This window comes from Pseudorasbora parva, chromosome 19 (assembly GCF_024679245.1).
Source record: "Pseudorasbora parva isolate DD20220531a chromosome 19, ASM2467924v1, whole genome shotgun sequence".
Taxonomy (NCBI): Eukaryota; Metazoa; Chordata; class Actinopteri; order Cypriniformes; family Gobionidae; genus Pseudorasbora; species Pseudorasbora parva.
In genome coordinates, this window is record NC_090190.1 from 30,872,654 (window position 1) to 30,888,287 (window position 15,634).

At 36.5% G+C, this 15,634-nt stretch overlaps 1 protein-coding gene across 1 annotated transcript in view; it reads right to left on the reverse strand.

Annotated features, from left to right (window-relative positions):
• The window catches only part of nudcd1 (NudC domain containing 1), a 53,922-nt gene that overhangs the window by 15,737 nt on the left and 22,551 nt on the right, over nucleotides 1-15,634 (reverse strand). Inside the window, exons 3-5 of the mRNA XM_067425329.1 lie at nucleotides 13,397-13,585; nucleotides 10,854-11,043; nucleotides 5,329-5,517 (exon numbers count right to left, since the gene is read on the reverse strand). Coding sequence (XP_067281430.1) covers nucleotides 5,329-5,517; nucleotides 10,854-11,043; nucleotides 13,397-13,585 — 568 coding nt within the window. The remainder of the gene's footprint in view (nucleotides 1-5,328; nucleotides 5,518-10,853; nucleotides 11,044-13,396; nucleotides 13,586-15,634) is intronic.

Genomic DNA, 15,634 nt, shown 5'->3' on the forward strand with positions numbered 1-15,634 from the left:
TTTTGTTATGTAGCCTTGTCTGTTCAATTCCATTGTCTATTCCTTCCATAACATTATTCAGTGTACTATGTGCGTAATACAAAGTATGACGAGTTCTGAGACTTCTAGGCCACTGTGACACTACAGCAAAAGATGGCAAACCAGCATATGCATGACATCCTGTGTAAATGTGTGGCTTTATTTAGTAATGGAAGTCAGAAATCTCTGTGCCCTTTAAAAAAACATTTTTCTACATACTGTTTTTTAAAGGGTGGTTGTGTGTGTTTTTTAAAGCTTGGTTGTGTTTATGGGGCACAGTATAACATGTCTTAATACTTCTTTTTCTTTTTTTAAACGCCGTATTTTTCTTATATTTGACCTTTATTCCACACCGCTGTCTCCACTGTCCTTTGAGCGGCTCGTCTGCTTCCTGCTTCTATGAATCCCATCCGTTCGAAAAACGCAATGGTCTTAGATTGGTTAGATGGTCAAATGTAGTTTGATGTATTTTTATTGGCTGAAGTGCCAAGCACCGGTTGTCTGGAAACGCCACGGCCCTTACCATTACGGGCACAAGTCACATCAGCAGTGACTAGCAAGGGTTTATGATGTCACTAACCCGGGAAGAAGCTTGTTGTAGTCGAAACTGGCCATTTTTGTAGGCAATAAACTGCCATAACTTTGAAAGACAATATCTCCGTTTGCATTGAAATTTTAGGGCAATTCTCAGGGCAATGTGGCAAACCTTTGGCTTTGTGTCAATATAAAGTAAATTACATTTTAAAATGAGAGTAATGATAATAATGCTACAAAATATTTTGATCTCAAATAAATGTTTTACTTCTATTCATAAAATAATCCTGAAAAAAAGAAACATGGTTTCCACAAAAATGGTTTTCAACATTGATAACAATGATAACAATGATGATAATAATAATAATAATAATAAATACTTTTTAATAAGCACTAAATCTGCATATTAGAATGATTACTGAAGGACCATTTGGCACTAATGGCTGTTGAAAATTCAGCTTTGCCATCATATGAATAAACTGAAAATAGATGTTGAAATGTAATAATAATGCAATAATATTTTATAAATATAAATTTAATTTATTTTAAATAATAATAATACTTCACAATATTAGCGTTTTACTGAATTTTTAATCAAATAAATGCAGCCTTGGTGAGCATGAGAGAATTCTTTCAAAAACATAAAAAAATATTTACTGACCCAAAACTGTTAACATATTATAAGTGTTTATGTATCTCATAAGTGTTTATGTATCTTCATTGCATTTACTGTATTTAAGAACCTTACATATTTTACAAAGTAAAGGATTAATTCACTAACAAGTTGTAGTATTATATTATATGTATATGTAGTACTAACAACGCAAAATGAAATGGACCAGAGTTAGAAAAATGGGTTAGCGTAAGGATTTTAGCGAGTTTGATAAGGACCAAATAGTTATGGCTAGACAACTGGGTCAGAGCATCTCAAAAACTGCAGCTCTTGCTAGCCTGATGTGGTCATACTCAATTCTAGTCAGAATATGAGTCTGAAACTGCTCAATTGGGCTGTGATTATGAGGCGTGTTTCAACCGAACCAGGAAAGCCATCAATTGGATAGACCTACAACCAATCAGAGCAACGAAGCGACCCATTGTCAAATGTCAACAGAGCTCAACTGCACTGTGTTGCCAAGTCTGCGTTATTTTTCCCGCGGGTTGTTTTCTATGTCCGCGGGTTGAAGCGACTATTATGTGATCTATAGACCAATGAGTGCGAATTTTATCAGGCAAACTTGCCAAAATAACACACATTTTACCCCCCAAACGCCATTTTCCCCCCGGAGAACCCCCGAGAAGCTATTGTTTAGAGCTAGTAGTTGGCGGGTTTTGTTGTAAAAACTTGGCAACCCTGTCTGCATGCGCGCTGGAATCAGGCTGGAATACACGATCTTGGCCGGTATGGTAAAAAAATAAAAATAATTAATGATACACAGAGTACTTACCCAACATAATCATCATTTGAGAGAAATTGTGAAGGTGAATGCATATACAAACAAGCTCTCCGTTTAGGATTCGAAAAAATATAATCCAAGCCCCTTTGATGACGTGCATGATTACGTTTCTGTTGATCATCTGTCCGTCATCGTCTAAAGCCCGCCCTGATGATTTCATTGGTCCGAACAGTTTCTGTTCGGGGATAATTACTCCTCTATGGAGCAAGGCCAGACCGAAATGCCCGATCTAAAAATGTTGTGGGCGGGGCTAAGTTCGGCTGGCACTGATGTCTACAGTGGTCTGCAGTGGTCAGTATCTATCAAAAAGTAGTCCAAGAAAGGAACAGTTGTGAACCGTTGACAGGATCATGAGCGGCATAGGCTCATATATGCACAAAGGTTGGACAGTGTGGTCTGATCAAACAGACGCATTGGTAGCTCAAATTGCTCAAGAAGTTAATGCTGGTACTGATAGAAAAGTGTCAGAATACACAGTACATCACAGTTTGTTGTGTATGAGGCTGCATAGCCGCAGACAAGTCAGGGTGCCCATGCTGACCCCTGTCCACCACCGAAAGCTTCAAAAGTGGGCACGTGAGCATCAGAAGTGGACCATGGAGCAATGGAAGATGATGACCTGGTCTGATGAATCACATTTCCTTTTACATCACGTGGATGGCAGAGTGCTTGTGCCATGCTTACCTGGAGAACACATGGCACCAGGATGCATTATGGGAAGAAGACAAGCTGGCAGAGGCAGTGTGATGTTTTGGGCAATATGTTCCTTGGGTAAATTGGGAATTTTTTCCAACATTCCTTAACACATACTTAAGCGTTGTTGCAGACCATGTACACCCTTTCCTGGAAATGGTATTCCCTGGTGGCTGTGGCCTCTTTCGGCAGGATAATGCGCCCTGCCACAAAGCAAAAATGGCTCAGGAATGGTTTGAGAAGCACAACAAACTTGAGGTGTTGACTTAGATCTCAATGCAATCGAGCATCTGTGGGATGTGCTGCACAAACAAGTCTGATCCAAGGCCCCGCCTCACAACTTACAGGACTAAAAGGATCTGCAGCTCACATCTTGGTGCCAGATACCACAGCACACCTTCAGCGGTCTAATGGAGTCCATGGTATTTGCATTCATCACAGATTTTTGGACTTGTATCACATTTTAACTAGTGAATCGGATGATAAAAAGATGGATACAGCAAGTGCTAATACACAGCGCTAGAAGCAGGCTCAAATTATTTTTTTACTGAATTCCGCACAAAAGTTTATGGTAGTTGATCTCTTAATCAGAAACTGAAGGTTAAAAGTGAGGTGGATGAGAAAATAAAGGTCGGAGTCTCACCCACAGTCTTAGCTGTGCTGGCAAAACCTTATTACTGAAATTGGAACAATTTTCTCAAGCCATAATGCTGCTTTAGAGTGCAATGAGGACAGAGAGCAGTATGCTCATTATCTTCTTTTGTTGCAGGTCTAGTCAACTTGCGCCTCAACCAGAATCTTGCTGAGCAAAACAGGATAATGAAGAGAAGGGCAAAGATGTTCCATGACATTGATATATCACTCCGACTGTGTGTTTAAAGGTGACATATCATGGAAAAAAAGGATTTTGCTCTTTTGAAATAGAAGCTTGATGTACTATGTTATATTGCACACTGTAAACATAATCAAAGCTTCAAAAACACGCGAAGAATGAGACCTTTAAACTGATCGTAGTGTTTATATCTTTGTATATCTTTGGTAAATCTATAGAACAATTTTAAGGAAAACTAACTTTACCACACTCCGAGAGCCCCCTAGTGGTCGGGAGCATTTCCGTCGTGTTGTGGCTTGATTTCGATATGTTTTCGTTTTAAATTTCGTTGTATTGTGCACTACTGGGTCTCATAACTATCCCTTTAAGTGCTGTGCTGCACATTTACTGCTTTGAAAAAAAAGTGTTTTAACCTGTGTTTGTGTGAGCGTGCGAGATTTACATAATTATTGATATTAGCTAAAATGTTATCGATTTTGTATTGTCCATAAAGACTCCTAATTCACACCACATTGATTCCCCAAACCCTCTGATGACAGTGTTCACCGTACAAGCTTTGGCTTGTTCATTTACCCTGAAATCAACACGCCATCAACAGAATATCAATATCTGGTGTGCGTGTGACCATTAATAGCCTTTTGTGGCATACAAGGCCGACCACTCTTTCTGAAACAAGCTAATGCACCTCCATTTTATCCACCTACCTATGGAGTCTCTCAGAACTCTCAGCCTCTTAAAATGAGAGAAAGAGGAAGAGGATGATGCAAGATCACTTCTTTGTCACAGAAAAAAAAAGCTCAAAGGGTTCACAGGAAACAAATGGCCTTTTAAAAGTTCCCTCTCTCCCAGGTTCAGATGACTAATACAGGTATTAGAGGGGAAAACAGGAAATGACCGAAAGAGGACATTAGATAATACATTTATTAAGATAATCATTTCCTGTCAATATGTTTTGAATTTTTGTTGTATAAGCTTCTGGTGATTTAGAAAGGAAGAACTCTAACACACAAAAACTAATTTAAATGAGGAAATAAACAAACATTTGACCAAAAGGGACTCTACCGTCCACGTCCGAACACCACTAATGAAGCAATATTTGCAATTAGCACTCTCTGACAAAGAAAATGTCAAATGCTCATGAAAATGAGGTACTAGTTTATTCAATATGCCAGACCAATTTCACCACAGAATATATAAATAAACTAGAACTGCTTGGCAGGATTCAGTATATGATATTGCAGCTATTAATTAAACCTTGTTCTGTCACATTGAAAAGAAATTAAAAAGGTATTTTGTTCATGCATTTTTTTCTACATGTCATGCAGCTCCCCTATATTCACATAAAACAAACCGGCCTACTTTGCATAAACTTTCTTTCCAAAATGCAAAAATTAACCCAAATGATGACCACTGCAGCACAGAGGCGCATGATCGTCTCCTGTCCTCATCATAGTCTATTTGAGGAATTCTATTCGAATGATTCGTTCTGATGTTTCTATGGATACAGCAAGCCTCTGATTCATGATTCTATGAAAGTGTGCTTCCTTGAGACTGCAGCACTTGAGAGTTTCTAGATTGATTGGTGACTACTTCAAACGTCTTTTCTTGCAGGCTTTCAGAATTCTGTCAAAGTGCAACCTAGAGCAGTGGTGAAATTGTACCTTCTAGATAGAAGGTCCTGGGACTATTTCAAATCAGCAGCAAAACCACACACACACACAAAAGCCCAAGGGATATTGTTTTGTCTATCCAAATGTAGTTTATTCCAATATGACCCGTTTTCCTGGCAGTTCTCACCTGAGTTTGCCACCTCCATATTCTCAGCAGGTGGTTCTTCTAGCGGAAGCCCGTCCACCTCAGTAAAAGTGAATGGCTTCTCTGAGGCTACTACGACTCCTTTACCCTGAGGCTCCACTGCAGCATAGTGTGGGACAGCCTTGCCCTTCATCACCCTCCTCTTCCTCATACCATATTTCCTCTCCTCACCTGTGAGAAAGAAAGCACTTTAGTAGCTGTATTTTTATACATTCTATAGTTTTTCCTTCTTTTTAAATTTTACTTCTATATCTTTAATTAAAATATTACATTTTTTTTAAAAACCCTTCCCTCGCATCCGAAGCTCTAAAATTATACTTAATTATTTATTTGCCCACAAAGCAATTTTATTTAATTTTGATAATATTTTTTCTATTTTTAATGCAATTTTTTGGGAGTTTTTTTTTTTTTTTTAATTTGCCTTCAGATTTTAATAAATAAATAATACATAAATAGTTATTTAAATCACATAACCCTTATAATTCAGCACAAAATATCTTGCATTGGGTGTCTTTGCGACTATATATCAAATTGGGTCAAATTGACCTGTGATGGAAGGATTTGTTAAGTTTCAACCACAAAATTCCTCGAATCCAGTAAAAAAAAATTTGTGCATTCATGTGACAAAAGTCCTAGTGTCTTGGACAACTCCAATGAACTTCATGAATTTTTTTTTTTTTCATTAGTTTTAAAAAATGTTAGCATAGTAACTTACTCTCATTATACATAGCAAGCAACACAGCTAAACGTTTCCTAAAATATTTTACAAAATGGAATTTTCTTTGAAAAAACAACAACTCAGAGGACCCTGTACAGGGACGGGAATGACATTGTCATTTATATACTTTCCATTTTAAATGTCTGTGGAGGAGCTATGATGTCATATGTGGTACCATTTGAAAGCTTAGAGTCTCTACTTTATGGAGATATGCATCACTTTGGCATTTGTTTTACAACAAGTAATGTATTTACACTAAATTACTCTGGTGCCATTTCCGCCTGGATTTGGCCTACCCAAATTAAAAAGCTTCCTATACACACATACAATGGTCTAGGTTCAAAGTCAACTCAGGCCCTGTGTGCTCTAGGACCCTGCAGACAGTTTGGGATGTTTCCAGCATGTATAATTAATTTAATGACATTGGAATATTGCATTTATATCACTGTATATGGTGGTGGGAGGGGGTTAGCAGGGTCGGGGGAGGGGGGAAAAGGGGGGTCATCCCTTCAGACCCATTTGAATAAATCTGGCATACAACATGACACAGACAAACTTCTTTTTTCCACTATTTTTTGTAATTTAGTGGAAATAGCCCAAACTGTCTGCAGGTTCCTAGAGCACACAGGGCCTGAGTTACACACTTTCAATAAATAATTTATGCAGGGTTCGTACACCTTTTCAAAGGTCAAATTCAAGCACTTTTCAAGCACTTTCAAGGTCAATTTTAATGATTTTTCCAGCACCTAACACCACTGTAAATTACATACCAATACATTGTCAAAATTATTATTTAGTACACTTTATCATCACATTAAAAAGATAATAATGCTATAAACAGCCAAAATCGTGTTTCGTAAAGCAGCAGGATCAGATATTTAACCAAATCACAAGTTTTATTTCTTTTAAATGTATCACTGTCTAAGTAGATTTTGCTTACTATCTAACCTGCCTTTGGGGTAACTGTAAAAACAATTACCCTAAACAAAATCACTCGACGGGTTCACTTAACTTTCAATTCATTTATTGAACATTTTAAAAATGAAAACATTCGTCTTTGAGGTAGACAGTCAATCACATGTACCTCATTGACCTTTTCTATTTTTAATTAAAAAAAATTTGTGTGTGTATGTCTATTAAAAGTCTAGGCAATCAAGTATTTCTTCTGAAGAGATCACTTTATATGATCAGTAAAGAGCAGCAGGTAATCTTTTGTCTTTTTGTAGTTTGAATAACTGCTGCCCCTTTAAGACCTGACGTGAGTGTGGAATCAAAACACTGTTCCTGTTACTCATTCTTCTGAATCGTTTACGGCTGTATTTAGGTTAATACACACCCAGATGAACAGTGTAACATTTTTTGTGTGTATTTGACCATTAATTAGCTGGGAAAAGGAGCTATTTTTTATTTTATTTACTTGTATGTCAGAGGTCGGCTTTATAACGGTATGTGCCCACTTCAGATATGAGCGCAAAATCTGCAGGAATTTGTAGAATTATGTGTCTAATCCCGTGCTAAATTCAGACCGATCGAAAAATACATCAATATTTTTGACAGCACTAAGTTACTTGCAGGGGCAAAGCCATCTTTTCAGAAGTGAGTGGGACAGAATTTTTTTTTTTTTTTTGGACCAATATAATTTATTGCATCTCTTGCTTTTAATTGGGCAAGATATCAAATACACTGCTGAACAATAACCACTAATTAATATCTATAATATTATTCTCCTATTTTTTGTGCCAATTTTATAATTGGTTTATATACTAGCCTACAAACACTTGTGCATTAACTCTCCATAGATTTTATTCAATGTAAAAATATATATATATATATTCTAATGTAAACCAGCTGTTCTCTGTGTGAATATATAGTAAAGTGTGATTTATTCCTGTGATCAAAGCTGAATTTATCATCATTACTCCAGTCTTCAGTGTCTCATGATCCTTCACTAATCATTCTCAGATGAGGGTCTGATGATCAACACACATTTATGATTATTATCAGTTGTGCTGCTCATGGTGATGCTTAATTTTTGATGAAACCATCTAAACATTTGTGGTAAAATTAAAAAAGTGAGAAATTAATACTTTTGTTGATCAGACATGCATTAAATTGATCACAAGTGATATTTTTAATATTACAAAAGATGATAATTTTTAATGAATGCAAATAAATGCTATCCTTTGAACTTTCTATTCATTAAAGAAACCTGAAAAATAACATGTAGGCTATCATGGTTTCCACAACATTTTTAAGCAGCACAACTGTTTTCAGCACAGATAATAATCATAAATGTTTCTTGATTATTAAATCCTGATATGAGAATGATTAGTGAAGGATCATGTCACACTGAAGACTGGAGTAATGATAAATTCAGCTTTGATCACAGGAATAAATTACTATATATTCACATAGGAAAAAAGCTGTTTTAATTTGTAATAATATTTCAAAATAATACTGTTTGAACTATTTTTGATTACATAAATGCAGCCTTGGTGAGCAGAAGATACTAAACATTAAAAGCTGCATTATTCATATGATAGCCTACTTTATTGTCATCAATAGCCTACATTGAGATGGCTTGAAAAACACACATAAAGCATATATATTTTCGCAATCGTCTGATTGTCGTCGTCACGTTTCATCATCATAACGATTGTTTTCCTTCAGCTGCAGCTCCAGCGTGACTGGATATTACGAATCCGCTTTTGGACTTTCCGTGAGAGAGCGCCTCCTCATATTTAGATACGAATAAAATGACAGCAGGTCATGCATAGATTATTTTTTGTCTCTGAATTTAAATCTTGATGTATTCACATTGGTTTCTATGTATACACTTGCCCGTGACCTCAAGAAGCGCCCAATCAACCCAGATTAAAGAAAGCTGTTTTTAGCGTCCCTGTTAACTTGCCCGCCCCCGCGCAGGTAACGCCGGTTCGGATCCCGCTCGGAGCGGGTCGACTAGCATCGGTGAGACCCAGTAAAAGTGCGGGGGACGAAAATACATTTTATTAAAAGTGAGGGGGACACGTCCCCCGCGTAATCTACGCCCATGGTTACTTGTATGATCATCTGACACAATTTTTATGCACTGAGCTGTTTGTAGGTTTAAATTTGTGGCTACGTTCACTGCCTATTCCACAAATGAACATGTCATAACGGACATGCTAATCTTACATTATCACATTATACATATACTCTGTCACTAATGCGAATTCCTAGCTAGCAGTTAATAGCGCAAGTTAAACAAATAGGCGCTAATGTGTAGGCTACAGTAACGTTAAACTACTTTAGTTAGCTTACTTGAAAGTCTATGACTTAGCCTACCTTTCATGTGACTCGAAAGAGCAGACTCGCCCATAGTGAAAAGCTGCATGTATTTTTGCAAACTTTACAGGAGGTACTTCGTGGGGTTTGTGCCAGTTTGATCCAAAATTCGTATTTAGCATCTTTCAGCCAACGTTCAATGAAACGACAACATGGGGGCGGAGTCACACGGAGGCAGATCGCGAGCACAGCAGGTTTCATTTTAGGCTCTCCAACATTTTATTTCTAAATTTAATAAACGAACTATTTAGTCAGATAGGTATTTGTTGTAAAAGAAATAGTTACAATTTCAAGCATTTTTAAGCACCTTATCCAAAATTCAAGCACTTTTCAAACCTTGAAAACACAACATCAAAATTCAAGCACTTTCAAGGATTTCAAGCACCCGTACGAACCCTGTTTATGAGAAAGAATTTTTCTGTATGTGTGTATGGGAGGCTTTTCAATTTGAGTAGGCCAAATCCAGGCCGAAATCCCAAAAGATAGCAAGGAGTGTAAGAGTGTAAGAGAGAGAGATTAAGAATTAAAAATAAGTAGGCTATAATATACAATACATATTAGTAGCCTATTATAAACAGAATATAAAAAATATCATTACAATAAATATAAGTGTAATAAAAATATAATTATCCTTTTAAAAAATAAGTTGAAATAATGGAAATTGATGACTCAGACTATGATTAACCGCCGCAGATAGTTACAGGTCTGCTTACAGTAGGTCTGTCTTTAACAGTTATGTGTTTTCATTAAAAAATAACTTTTCCTATGGAGAAAATTAAACACAATGAAAGTAGTTTCAGTTATGACTTGTTATGGCCGCATGCCACTGTTATGCACCTATATTACATTTCTATATTTATTTTGAACTTTATATTCATCACAGAATCCTGAAAAAAAATGTATTGTGGTTTCCACAAAAACATGTTTTCATTTTTGATAATTATAAATGTCTCAGTTACCAAATATCAGCACATTAGAATGATTTCTGAAGGATCATGGGGCTGAAGACTGGAGTAATGACGCTGAAAATACAGCTTTACATCAGAAAAACTAAATTGTATAAATATATTAAAATAGAAAATAGTTATTTTAAATTGTAATATTTCACAATATTAATCCAGTGTAGCGTCAGTTCTGGTAGGTCCCGTTAGTCAAGCTTGCATCAGCTGACTGTCAGTTGATCACGTCTACCTATAGGAATACGACGTCTATTACATAATTTATATATAAGCTCCTAGGCGAGTATAAGAGAATTACCTTACCAACCCCAGACCTTTGAATGGTAGTGTTTATTTCTGTCCCTATATAGAGTGAAAATGCTTTAAATTTAAACTAACTGATAGTAATGTACAGCTGTAAAAAGCAAGAAATTTCAAAACAGCATTACAATGCTTTTTAGTGCAGTTCCTGTTTATAAATAAGAGCTGAAATCATTTGAACTGAACAACAGGGAGACACTTACTCTCGTCCTGCCCAACAGAATTGTCCACAGTGATCCACTCCAGTGAGATTGAGAAACCGCTTCCTTTGGTATCTGACAGATCTTTTTGGACTCTCAGAAGCAGCACTTCAATGGTATGAACATGAGAGCGCACATGAGCCAGGCTGTGAACAATGATGAACGGCTCTCCCAAATGCTCACTGAACACCGGCTGAATAAAAAACAGCATACATGCAAAATGTAAATGAGGAAAATGTCATAGGAAAATAACAGATAATTTAAACCGTCTAAATCTGATGAGCGTAGATTCATAGGCGGTGTCGTCTTCAACCTCGTTGGAAAGGTATCCAATGGACATTTAAAGGGTTAATTCCCCCAAAAATGAAATTTCTGTCATTAATGACTCACCCTAATGTTGTTCCACTCCCATAAGACCTCCGTTCATCTTCAGAACACAGTTTAAGACATTTTACATTTAGTCCAAAGGCGTATGGAAGTGTATGCACACCATAATGTCCACATCCAGAAAGGGAATAAAAACATCATCAAATTAGTCCATATGTGACATCAGTTAGTTAATTAGAATCTCTTGAAGCATCGAAAATACATTTGTCCAAAAATAACAAAAACTACTTTATTCTACTACTTTATACGACTTTATTCAGCATTGTCTTCTCTTCCGCGTTTGTTTTCAAACCTCAAATAAAGATTCAAACGATTATGAATCAGCGGATTGATTCATGATTCGGATTGCCAATGTCACATGATTTCAGCAGTTTGACACGTGATCCGAATCATGAATCAATCCGCATAACCGCTTGAATCTTTATTTGAGGTTTGAAAACAAACGCGGAAGAGAAGACAATGCTGAATAAAGTCGTAGTTTTTGTTATTTTTGGACCAAAAAGTATTTTCGATGCTTCAAGAGATTCTAATTGACTAACTGATGTCACATATGGACTACTTTGATGATGTTTTTATTCCCTTTCTGGACATAGACAGTATAGTGTGCATACACTTCCATACGCTCTCGGACTAAATATAAAATATCTTAAACTGTGTTCCGAAGATGAACGGAGGTCTTACGGGTGTGGAACAACATTAGGGTGAGTCATTAATGACATACATTTTATTTTTGGGTGAACTAAACCTTTAACATTTTATTAATGTTACGGTGGCATGAAGAAGGGTGCACCGAGAGCAATGGGAGCGAATGCTATGAGATGAGAGAGAGACCTGCGCAAAACACCGGTCTCGGAGCTTTTATTATGCTTATACTGCAGTCGGCCTCTTCCTCTATTTTCGTTGTGTGTGTGTGGTAATGCAGCACTGTTTTACATGGTAAAAACAAAACATACTAAAAACATTTGAGTGTATTAAAAGTTATGTTATAACATTACTCTGTGCATTCACTTGGTAGCTGGTATGAGAGACTTGTTGCGCTTTGCAGTAATCTAGATCAATATTCAAATATCATTAAATATCACTAAATGACATGCAATTAATTTTAAAATACATTGTATGATGGAGAAAGCTCTCTCTGATTATGCAATCTTAGCTACTTGACAAATTGTAACAATTTTGATTGTAACAATAAGACTAACCGCTGTGCGGTGAATAACGATTCATTTTCTGTTGATAAATGTATATCCAAACAGTTGCTCACCTGTCTAATAAAACATACTATATTAAAGAGTCTTTGGTGTTTCAATGGATTCTACGGAAATTAAACGGTACTTCAGCTCTGGGAAGATAAATCTTTATTTAAACTGGGTGATTAATGTAGTGAAATTATTTTTTAATTTGGTCCTTTCTATACTAAAAGACAGAAAATGTATTTTTGTCTCAAGGGGATGAAAGACAACAATTCCCAGAATGCTTCACTGCCCTGTGAGGCCACTCCCAAAGCCACCGCTACTGAATCACTGTGACTGGTGAGAGCTGAGCGTTTTCAGTTTATGCCTTTGGAAGCTTAACTTTTAATCGGAATTAACTTGAGAAGTTATAACACTTACATTGCTCTGCCGGTCGCTCCGTTTACATGAATGCCTGCAGCTGCGAGCTGAGCTGTGAGTGCGAACCCACCCTCCATGCGTGGGTGGAAAACATGCGGAAATAGCTTCCTCTACTGGCTGTAGTCTTTAGCTTTTGGCCCAAAATTTTACCGATAACGCAAATTGACGATATTTCTGTCATCGGAGTAATTTTTCCAGAAATAAAATGCATAAATCTCTCATCTCAGGTGGATATGAAAGGGATGGAGCACGATCATTTGAATATACTCCAGGGTTTCTACTGATAGGAGGCCATATGCTAATCGCTGAAGTAACCCTTTAAGGGTAGCTCGGATATGGCGGCATTGACAGGCGTCGCAAGGACAGGGTGCATAACGCTGGTTAAAATAGCTGATTTCTCTGGATTTCATTATTGTTGGAAACAACAAAATATATAACAGTTCTAGTGGTTTTTGGATATTTGAATCTTAAAATCTTACATACTGTGTCTTTAAAAATGAATAATTTGATGAATGAGAAATGTAAAAATACTGGTCAATTTTCCCTCACCTCCCATTTAAGATGTGAACTTTCTCCCCTCTTGCTGGTGCGCAAAAGAGTCAACTTTCCGGTTCCATCGGAGAGTGCGGCCCAAGTCGCAGAGGTCAGGCTCAGGGAAGAACACAACTGCTCCCCCTCACACAAGCTTGGGTCCAATTCAAAACGGAACATCTCACGAGGTTTGCCCAAAGCTGTGTCCTGGGAAAATTATTTGATGGAGACCTGTCAATTATGCCGTCTATAAAAAGCACACCTAGACATTCTCTAAACCATAAGAAACAGAAGTCTAAGGGCATTTTCAGACCTAAAATTGTTACAGTGATGCAATTTCTTCTCGGTTCAGTTTGCTTTCACAAGAAAAAAATTCTAAACTAACCAAAATTTGTTAATACACGTCACATGCAAGTTTATTAGTCCAAGTGCACCTATTTATGCTCCTAGCGGTCAACTATTTTTAACAAAATAAGAGGGATCGTACAAAACGCATGTTATTTTTTATTCTTTAATAAAATATTTTACATAAAAGATGTTTACATATAGTCCACAAGACAAAAAAAAAAACTGAATTTATACAAATTACCACATTAAAAAGATTACCTGGAAGATCCACAGCTTTTTTTTTTTGTTTAACTGCCCAATGTTTCCATCATCTTTTGCATATTTGAACCCTCTCCAGCAATGATTGATTTTGAGATCCAGGACAATTGAAGGACTCAATCACAACTATTAAATGCTGGATGCTGGAAAACAGAATAATTTGCAGGACCTGGAGGATCTTTGTGAAGTGCATGGGGAAGTTGCTCAGGACAAACAAAGGACTCATGAACAACCATCACAAAACAAAACAAAAACAGCCGTGGCCGTGGATCATGCAGGTAACGACACACAGTATTGAGAATCCAAGGGTATGTAAACTTTTGAATGAGGTCATTTTAATAAATTAAGCATTTTTTTTAGTCTTGTGAACTATATGTAAACATCTTTTATGTTAAATATCTTATTCAAGCCAGTACTAAAAAAAAATAACATGCATTTTGTAGGATCCTCTCATTTTGTTGAAATAATTAACATTTTGCTGGTTCTGCCATATGTATTATTTTGAGCATGACTGTATATGCCTAAACAAACCAAACTACGAAAATGTGCCAGGTTCTGTAACAATCACTCCAGACGAGCCACGTGTGAAAACGTTTTGTAAGCATGATTAATCTGTGTATGTATTTTGGAGGGCCACAGGGGTGAACAATCCAAAAAGAAATACATGCAATTACAGTAAGGTAAGAACATTAATGGATCATTCAGCAAAGGCTATGAATGTCAACTTTCTGGTTATCAGTTCACATGATTAAATCTAATAAAGTACTAAGCTAGCTAACATTGCAGCAAATCCAAGGTTAACATAAATTCAACCCCTAATGTGAAGTAACATCTTTTGTGTACCACAACGACCCACCATCGTCCCACTTTTTAATTCAAGGGCTTATAGAATCAACGTCTTGCCAAAAATCTTTAAAACAAATGAGAGTTCAGCCAATGAAACTTTTAACAAATAAAACTAATAAGTGTCATGCATCCAAGTCTGCATGTTCTTGAACTTCAAAGGCAGCAATTTGAAAAGGATTACAATGAACTTAATAATAACCAATTACACTCTATATAAGCTAGCTATTTTTCCAAAGAATTGGGCAGCAATTGGCCTTTGGTTGCCATGGAGCTTCACACAAGCATTAAGAGAGATCCATCTCAGTTTTCACTTATTTCCCAAAGGTAAAATGCCCCCTGTGTAGTACCTTTGAGAGAATACAAACAGTCCCCAAGTAGAGATAATTGCAGTATGTTAACTGTAATTATAGCGCAACTGGCACATTTCATAACGAGTAATTTCTTAACCCAGCATGTCAGTAGCAAGAATGACATAAATTGCAATCAAATCATCAGCATGATTTAAACTACCTCAGAACAAACCATACTGTTGAGACGCTGCACTTCATCTTTATGTATTTGTGAATTGCATCATATGCATTGGTGACATATCTTATTAAGAAATTGTTTGATTCCGCTGAAAGTAATACATTTGAGAACAAACTCTAATTGAACTCTAAATTCAAAACACTAAATAAAATGAAAATAATCTTAACCCCTTAACTATAACCCGCTTTTTGAGAATAGAATTTATTAAAATTTATTAAAGGGGGGGTGAAATGCTATTTCATGCATACTGATCTTTTTACACTGTTAAAGACTTGG